Here is a 9229-nt window from a genome sequence, read left to right on the forward strand (position 1 = left end):
GCTCTGCGTGGGCGGGAACAAAGAACGAACGCGGGAGCCGAGCGCGCGGGCGCGCGCCCTCCGCAGACTGGTAGAGCGAGCGGGAGAGGCGCGGGGCACGTGCCGACGGAGCCCCGCGAGTGGCGCGCCGGGGATGTGAGTGCCCCCTGCCCTCTGCCGCACCCAGCCCCCGCCCGCCCACTGCGTCCGCTTTGCATATTGACAGTGATCCGCCCGGGCCGCCGCCCCGCCTCCCGGCCGCTGCCAGCGCTTCGAGAGGCCGCGCCGGGCCCGGTCGCGGCCGAGCCGCCAGGGAGGCCGCCGCGCCCCCTCGGCCCGCGCGCCCGCTTCCTGCTCGGCTGGTTCCAGCCAGCTCGGGGACAAAACACGCGTGCGCGGGCGGGCGGGCGAGCGCGCCGCCTGAGCCACCGCGCCGGGCGCAGTCCGCCTTGTTCCGGAGCAGTCCGGCCGCGGCGCTGGTCGATAGCAGCCGCCGCCGCCGCCGCCGCAGCAGCTCCGCGCTGGGGGACCGCGGGCGGAAAAAGGCGGGGTTGACGGCTCCGTGCTGGGAGTGGGCCGGACCGGACGCCAGAGACAAAGGCTCCCAAGGCAAGAGGGACTGTGGCCCTGCGTCGGCGCCGCGCGGGATTTCTGGCCCCAGGACTTAACGCCCCTTCGTTTTTCTCTTCTGATTCTTCTCTCGTCCCGAGCTCGTGTCCCCTCCCGCGCGACCTCGCTCCTCACCGGGAGGGCCGCGATGGAGGTCCCGCCCCGGCTTTCCCATGTGCCGCCGCCATTGTTCCCCTCCGCTCCCGCTACTTTAGCCTCCCGCAGCCTCTCCCATTGGCGGCCGCGGGCGCCGCGGCAGCTCGCCCCGCTCCTCCCTTCGCTCGCTCCCAGCGCCGCCCGGCAGGGGGCGCGCCGGGCCCAGCGCCACGTCACCGCCCAGCAGCCCTCCCGATTGGCGGGCGGGGCGGCTATAAAGGGAGGGCGCAGGCGGCGCCCGGATCTCTTCCGCCGCCATTTTAAATCCAGCTCCATACAACGCTCCGCCGCCGCTGCCGCCGCGACCCGGACCGCGCGCCAGCACCCCCCTGCCGACAGCGCCGCCGCCATGGAGGACATGAACGAGTACAGCAACATAGAGGAGTTCGCAGAGGGATCCAAGATCAACGCGAGCAAGAACCAGCAGGATGACGGGTACCGCACGCTCGGCCCCTCTCCCCCCGTGCGCCGCACGCGCCCTTCGTCCCTCGGGAGCCGCGCGCTGTCCCCTTTCTGGCCCCGAGTCGATTCCCCGCGTGCCCGCCGGGTCCCACCAGCTTGAAGGGAAGAAGAAACTAAGGGACGCAGGGGGTGACTCGGGAGGCCCGCGGACGGTGGGGGAAGGGCGGAGGGGTGGGAGGAGGAGGGCGGCGGCGGCGTCTGGGGCCCGAGTGCGCAGGCGCCGCGTGGGGCCCGGGGGGAGGGGCCGGCCTGGCTGCTCCACTTGCTGCAGCTGCCGCCGCCTCTTCATTGTGTCTCCGTTACTGCTTGCGCGGTTTTCCTGGGGGGTGGGGGGGTTAGATGATCGAGGTGTGGACCCCGGTAGGCGGCTGGTCCCCGGATTCCCAGGATCCAGCGTGATGAGTTCTTAAGGTGGAACGTTGGTTTGACAGCTGAGAATGAGCATGGGTTGTGCGGGGTCAGCTTAGCAAGTTGGGCCTCCTAATCTTGCAGAATCGAGGCGGAACCGTTCCCGTATTTCGTCCTTGCTTGAGCTTTGTATTGTGCAGCGCGGAAAGCAATCTGTTCACTGGCTCAAATAAGTAACCTCGATGGAATTTTAGGGTTTTGTGATCTGTTTATGTGTGACTGTAAACATAGGTTGGATTGGTTGCGCTTGGGGGATAAATTCCTGTCTGTGTATTTCACGCTTTAATTAGTTCCAGGACTGAAGTAGTTATTTAAGTTACTGCCAAGCTTTAAAAACAAAAAACTTTCATTTCTAGTAAAATGTTTATTGGAGGCTTGAGCTGGGATACAAGCAAGAAAGATCTGACCGAATATTTGTCTCGATTTGGGGAAGTTGTAGACTGCACAATTAAAACAGATCCAGTCACTGGAAGATCACGAGGATTTGGATTTGTGCTTTTCAAAGATGCTGCTAGTGTTGATAAGGTAGGAATGTGTTCTACGTCTGAGCTGCTCTTGTGCATTTTTTGCGAATTGTTCTGGGGTTTGGTTGTGTATTGCTGTCAGCTTAAATAAATCTGTCTTCTAGGTTTTGGAACTGAAAGAACACAAACTGGATGGCAAATTGATAGATCCCAAAAGGGCCAAAGCTTTAAAAGGGAAAGAGCCCCCTAAAAAGGTTTTTGTGGGTGGATTGAGCCCAGATACTTCTGAAGAACAAATTAAAGAATATTTTGGAGCCTTTGGAGAGGTGTGTGGTTGCATTTACACTTTTTATTTATTTAAGTTCGTCCCTGGTCTGTTTTTTATAGAACACATTCATGTTTCCTGTGAGGAAGGGATTAGATTACTGCTTAAGCCCCTGACAGTGACCATAGCTTAAGTGCAGCTTTCTGTGCTATAATGGAAATCAATTGCCTGATTTATTTTGGCCACAACATAAGTACATTAATGTGGTCGGCGTTATTAAATAAGGGACGTTTACTTTCCTTTCAGTGCTTCACATGTACAGCAAATCTCTCTAGGTTGATGTTGGTCATAAAGCACTGGTGTTCAGACAGAAGGCGTCTGATTAGAGTAACAAGTTGAAGCTTGAAAAAGACCTGTGGCATTCTGAAACCCTTTGATCGCTTAATTTACCAGATTTTGAGTGTGTGTCTTGATTTCAGATCGAAAATATTGAACTTCCCATGGATACAAAAACAAATGAAAGAAGAGGATTTTGTTTTATCACATACACAGATGAAGAGCCAGTGAAGAAATTGTTAGAAAGCAGATACCATCAAATTGGTTCTGGGAAGGTAAAGGCATATTTTTAATCTGTTTAAAAAGATTAAAATGGCTTAATTTTATATTTCAGTAAAAATTTTGTTTGTCTGTTTTTTAATACGTTTATAGTGTGAAATCAAAGTTGCACAACCCAAAGAAGTATATAGGCAGCAACAGCAACAACAAAAAGGGGGAAGAGGTGCTGCAGCCAGTGGACGAGGTGGTACTAGGGGTAGAGGCCGAGGTAAGACTTAATTCTTGGGAAATGACTCCATGGTTTAAGCTGTATGCTGCTATATATGAGCTAGCTCATGAGAGAAAGCAAAGCTAAATTGAAACTTCAAAGCATTCCAACGTGGAAAAATGCTCAGCTTAGTGGGAAGGGAGGAGGGAGAGTTTCTTCGAGTTTACTAGTTTTGAAAACCTGTTCAAAGTGGTGGCCACTTTGATGATTGGTTTCATCCCGGATAAAATTGTACCATTACATGATACACCATGGTGTGATGGGTTTTCTCAGGCAGGAGTCCTTGTTTTAAGCATCACAGCCTACCTGTCTTAAGCTTTAGTGGAAGTTTAATGGTTTTTCCATCATAATTTAGGAAACTTGATACTGGCACAATTGGCCTTTCTGCCCCCTTTTTTATAATAACTGGAAAAACACTTTTCCAAGCAGGTAGCAATATATGTCCTTTCTATCTTTCAAGATTTGCAGGGTGAGGGATAGGAATGTATCATGTTACGTTAGGATTGGGGGTCAGAAGTTGTTTCCTAACAATCATTGTGCATTGTTTCAGGTCAGGGCCAAAACTGGAACCAAGGATTTAATAATTATTATGATCAAGGATATGGAAATTACAATAGTGCCTATGGTGGTGATCAAAACTATAGTGGCTATGGCGGATATGATTATACTGGGTATAACTATGGGAACTATGGATATGGACAGGGATATGCAGACTACAGTGGTAAGAATATTTAACTTAATTTCATAAGCCAATGATATTAAAATTGAGTATTGTACAATCCCATTCTGAAATATTTGTGTGTATGGGTTTCCCATTTATTGAATTGCTTGGAGTTAAGCTTTTGAAATATGTTATAGAGCGATTATTCTAATACGGAGAGAGTATGGTGGTCATAAATGTGCTAGGATGTGTGGTTTATGACTAATAATGGCTGCTAAGATATCCTAATTTAGTATTTGCTTAGCATGCAAAGATTTGTGTGTTTTATAGTTTTTTGATGTTTGTAAAGAAACCATTTCATAGACAACTATATTAATAAAATTTTTTTTCTTTTCAAAATAGGCCAACAGAGCACTTACGGCAAGGCATCTCGAGGGGGTGGCAATCACCAAAACAATTACCAGCCATACTAAAGGAGGACATTGGAGAAAACAGGTGTGTATAAAAGTACAAGATACCAGTAGAAATGTCTTAATTTAATTTAAAGATCAATAGACAAATGAAAAATAAGTAAAAACAAAATAAATGTAGCCTGTTTTTACTAAATTGTTGATTTTTTTAAATTGCTTTATGAGCCTGTTTTGCCTAAAGTGTCTATAGATCTTTAACTTTAAAGTCTTATCTCACTTTCTTTAGTAATACAGAAAAACTTAGGAGTTTTTCTGTTTGCTTTGTGTACCAGGTGGTCTAGAGGAATAATTAAACTTTTTTAGAACTATTAACAGGTAAAGTACTGAAATGGGTACAACTTAAGGAAAACAAGAATGTTGTCTTCTAACTCTGACATTATACCTTGTTTGTACCCGCCAGCGGGAACTTCATTGCAGGCCGTGTGTCACCCTGACCACGTCTATCTCTGGGGGTCGCACGTTGCGGGCAGAGCGCAAGGCATACACCAGAAAACGCTGTCCTGTGGTATGGTCTCTTCCAACTTCATGTACCAGCGTAAAGATTAAAGTGGAAAACTTCAGACTTTGGCTTCTTTTTTAATCTTTTTGGAGATTAAGTGTCTAAACTTAACTTAAATGGTTTTTTACAGGAGTTAAAGTACATAAATGCCTTTTTACAGCTTAATCATTTTGGTCTTCTGTTTAGTGTTGTATTTCAATTGTGGAGCCTCATTTTAAGTGTTCATTCTTTAAGATTTAATGCTTGCTTTTTCTTTTTATAGCTAATAGTGAAATCTACAAACCAAAACAAGAACTTTTAAATCTGGGATATAAATTAAAGATCATATGCAGAAATCAATTTATCTTCATGTAATATAATAAATAAGCTTGTTAGAAATTTGTGGTAGCACTTGGCTTACTAGAGATGCTTCTAGTAGACCTTAAGTTAGCACAGTTCAACGTATGAATATGGGAAGATTGCATTCCCCGATTCTGTACTGAATAGATTTGAATTTAATATTTCAGAACTCCAGGGTGAGTTTATTAATGACCCAAACTGTATTTTGCCAATAAATATGCATGTGATCTTTAATTATTGAAGAAAAGAATAAAGTGAGGACTTAAAGCAATTCATGAAAATGGACCTTTGAAAGCTTGTCAGAGTTTCACAAATCTAATTGCTATTTTGTTTTTGTTTTTAGGAGGAGATGCTAACGTAACCCATCTTGCAGGACGACATTGAAGATTGGTCTTCTGTTGATCTAAGATGATTATTTTGTAAAAGACTTTCTAGTGTACAAGACACAACTGTGTCCAACTGTATATAGCTGCCAATTAGTTTTCTTTGTTTTTACTTTGTCCTTTGCTCTCTGTGTTATGACTCAATGTGGATTTGTGTTTATATACATTTTATTTGTATGATTTCATGTTAAACCTCAAATAAATGCTTCCTTATGTGATTGTTTTTCTGCGTCAGGTACTACATAGCTCTGTAAAAATGTAATATTTAAATAAGCAATAATTAAGGCACAGTTTATTTTGGAGGGAGTATTGATCCAAAGGGAGACATTGTGGCCCTTTATGAGTAGCCAGCCACATTGTCACCCTGCTCCCCAGTTGGTAGATGTATTTTGTGCTTTCAAGGCTTCTCCCTGTTAACTGGTGTTTGATCACACCTTTGAATAGCATTTTCCCCCATGGATATCTGAAGACATTGTCACGAGACTGTCACAGTTTTGTGATTAATGGAAGCTTTCTAGTAGACCATGTGTCTTCTGGACTTTATTTTTTAAGAAAAGGACCTTTTTAACACAAAGATAGTAGCTCCTTTTGCTTTGTTCCTGTCTCTGGAAAGCCATTTTTAGTTGCTAATTAGTTTGGCTAGAAAAAGCGTCAGCTAATATAGCGCCATGACTTTAATTCTGATAAAAATGCAGATAGACACAGGAAAAAGCTCTAAAACTGTGGTAGGAGCTACAGTTTAAGAGCATTGGAAGTAGTTAAGGTTTTGGCAGATAGGTATGAGATGATTCATTGAAGTTAGGTTACCGTTTGAAGTAGAGGCAGAATAGCTAATTTAGTTGTATTCTGTTGGTATGTCACAGCCACCACAACACTGAAGAAAGTATTTTCTATTTGGGCATTCTTAGGAAAAGTTTGTATTACAGTTAACTTATGTTGTGTGAGTTAGAAAAAGTCATGATAGTAAATCTCATTTTTAATGCAGTTAGTGCATGAACTGAGGAATTAAGTATTTCCATATTCAGACATAGGAAGGAATAGTGGAAAAAGGTATCTTAAGCCTCAGGTGTGTTAATGTTGATCCAAGTGTGACTGAGTCATTACAGCGCATCTTCTGGTGCATTGAAAAACATCTCGGCTTTAGAGGACCTCCTGGGTAAATACAAGCTTTGAATTTTGCCTTCGGTGTAGTTAATTGGATTTAGGGAAGCCTGTTTCCCTGTTAGCTGCTGGGATTGGAATATGTGCTCACATGCAGAGTAGTTTATCTCAACCAGTGGGAACCTTTTTTTTTTTTTTTTTTTTTTTTTTTTGTGCCTATAACTTTGTTCCACTGATGTTTGTACTTGTTGGGCTATGAAGTTACAATGCTCTTGGCCTTTTTCGCTCCTGTTTTGCTATTTGACCTTACACCCAGGCCAAGTACCAGTGTTGACTATTGCAGGGGATTGTGTTTATTTTATTAATAACACACAACTTCAGGGAATGGAAGGGAGTTCATTTAAGTTGTGTTGTCAACAGGTGCAGTGTCTAGGGTAGTGAATCCTGTAAATTCAAATTTATGATTAGGTGACAAGTTGACATTGAGATTGTCCTTTTCCCTGATCAAAAATGAATAAAGGCTTTTTAAACAAAATCCAAACTCTTCAATCAAGTCTTGATATGTATGACTTTGAGAAAATACACTGTCTAGAGATAATTGTCTTGAGATGTTTTACTTAGGATCAATGGGGGAGTGAGAATGCGCTTGGTTTTTCCTCCAGGGGCTTTGGACTCTAGATTTAATTCAGCCTTTAGGGTCTGTCAGTTCATTAAGTAATTAAATTTGAAGTAGATAATGCCAAGGCTGAGGTGCTCTGGGCACTTGTGGTTGGATGAACTGTGAAGTTAGTATCAGGGTCTCATTCCTAAGAATTTATACAGTAATTTGATGAATTTACTGAAGAGGATGGAGCAGAAATGGAATTCCGAGGCACCCATGACTTAAAAACATACCTAGCTTGTATATCTTGGTAAATACTGCTTCCTGAATTGGTTTGACCAAGTTACGTGTGGTACTCATCCAAACAACCTTAGCGATTTGATTTGTGGACATGTTAATGTTCCATGTTCCATAGTCTCAGCCACTTTAATGTTAGGACTATTACAAATTGAAGTGTGTGTTGGGATGCTAACATGGATAAGCAGAGCCTCATTCCATTGCTCTTCAATGAATATTTTTGGAATGGCAAGGATCCTCTGCTAATCTTCATAAAATTTAATACAAGGGCATCTCTGAACAATGGAATCAGCTGCCCATTACCAAGATATAATGTCTATCACAGTATGCTAAGTTTCACCAATTAAAAACGTGATTCAAGAGCATCTTAAGTACAAACAATAGTTACAGATGTGTGAATATGTGTATATATGCCATTTAGATTGGTTTTAGTTTTGAACAAAGTTAGGAAATGTAACTATGTAAAAAAAAAAAGACTTTTCAGCCTTGTCATCTAATATACTGTGGTCTCCACTTTTTGAGCAAAAGCAATGCAACTTCTATGTTATCTTTTTCATAAAGTCGTTAGAAAATGTATTGCCGTAAAAATAAGGACTGTTCTTTTAGGACCGGTTGGGGTACAGTGATGTAATGGGATTACAGGATAACGCAGGTTTGTGCTGCTTTTAAATGCAGTTTAATCTCTGGTTTTACTCTGCTGTGGGTACCCATTCAGGGAGGTCTAGCGTAATCTCGGAGGATAGTGAAACTGAAGTGGCTTGAAAAACTGTCAACCTTGTTACTTAAAATCCAGAAATTTCAAGTAAAAAATGCCTAAGATCAAAGACCAGCATGAGTTAAAAATGTGAGAAATAATTGCAGACAAGTTTTTTCATAACTGTTAAAATGGTTATCTCCTGCTGAGAATCGGACCAAAAATGATTCTCTTCACAGGAAAAAAAAAATGCATATCTGTACATAAATATTTTACATTACTTTCAGGTAAATTAAGAGACTGCTTTGAAAACCCATCTGGTTCAACATCTCTTGAAATTGTTGGCATTTATTGTTTTATTGTAACTGACTAAAATTTATTGAATTTGCTGTCATTGCTCAGGCTGTGCACAAAAGGGGTTTCTTCACCTGTTCTCTACGTGGGTGTTTATCTCGGCTGGTGAACAGTCACACAGCACTGATTGTCTTATTCATGAAGGACAGGGATGGTCTACCCCACAAAAGGTCTTACTCAAACCCTTGATTAATCCCCTAATTTTCAAGTTGAGGAAGTTAGCTAACTGAAAACATTCAACTCTGATTACATTTTGGAGCCTATTAAATTTCTATCAAACTCCTATAAACTATCAGGCATATCTTGAGACCTGGATTTTCAATGAAAGCATTTGTCACTTCTGGGAATGCCCTTCAGGCATTAAGATTGATCAGTAATCTTAACACACTTGGTTTATGAGGGCTGAGATCTTTTGTGGCACAGTAGGAAGGTGTTACAACTGATCCATTCTGTTCCTTGAAACTTGAGCCTGAATAATCATCCCGGTGAAAGATCTGCCCTATGAAAGTGACAGTAATTACTTAGATGACTCTTGAACTGGGAGACATTTAGGGCATATACATTTTTCATACACATTTTCTTGCAAGCAGAGGAATGAAAGGAGGGTGTGAGAAGTGGGGGCTAAGTGGTATTTTAGGATAGTTTAAAAATATTTCATCGCCAA

The 9229-nt window shown here is 43.1% G+C and overlaps 1 protein-coding gene across 3 annotated transcripts; it reads left to right on the forward strand.

The window, feature by feature from the left end:
• The first annotated feature begins 51 nt into the window (after nucleotides 1-51).
• Nucleotides 52-6153, forward strand: HNRNPDL (heterogeneous nuclear ribonucleoprotein D like). 3 transcript variants are annotated; one of them, XR_011235272.1, is made up of 9 exons: nucleotides 52-1179; nucleotides 1971-2139; nucleotides 2243-2404; nucleotides 2823-2954; nucleotides 3052-3166; nucleotides 3717-3887; nucleotides 4230-4322; nucleotides 4698-4802; nucleotides 5479-6153. XR_011235272.1 is itself a non-coding variant. In XM_069485425.1 (8 exons), the coding sequence occupies exons 1-7, from the start codon at nucleotides 737-739 to the stop codon at nucleotides 4298-4300; spliced, it is 1263 nt and encodes a 420-aa protein (XP_069341526.1). In that variant the 5' UTR covers nucleotides 52-736; the 3' UTR covers nucleotides 4301-4322; nucleotides 4698-6153. The 3 variants fall into 3 exon arrangements, 2 of the variants coding, with proteins under 2 accessions (XP_069341526.1, XP_069341527.1); XM_069485425.1 differs by having other exon boundaries at nucleotides 4698-6153; XM_069485426.1 differs by lacking the exon at nucleotides 4698-4802.
• The last annotated feature ends 3076 nt before the right edge of the window (nucleotides 6154-9229 follow it).

This window comes from Eulemur rufifrons, chromosome 13 (genome assembly GCF_041146395.1).
Source record: "Eulemur rufifrons isolate Redbay chromosome 13, OSU_ERuf_1, whole genome shotgun sequence".
Classification (NCBI taxonomy): domain Eukaryota; kingdom Metazoa; phylum Chordata; class Mammalia; order Primates; family Lemuridae; genus Eulemur; species Eulemur rufifrons.

Coding starts and splice junctions, on each gene's coding strand:
- HNRNPDL (XM_069485425.1), top strand. CDS start 737: ATGGAGGTCCCGCCCCGGCTTTCCCATGTGCCGCCGCCATTGTTCCCC. Junction 1,180..1,970: donor AAGAACCAGCAGGATGACGG/GTACCGCACGCT, acceptor TTTCATTTCTAG/TAAAATGTTTATTGGAGGCT. Junction 3,167..3,716: donor TACTAGGGGTAGAGGCCGAG/GTAAGACTTAAT, acceptor GCATTGTTTCAG/GTCAGGGCCAAAACTGGAAC.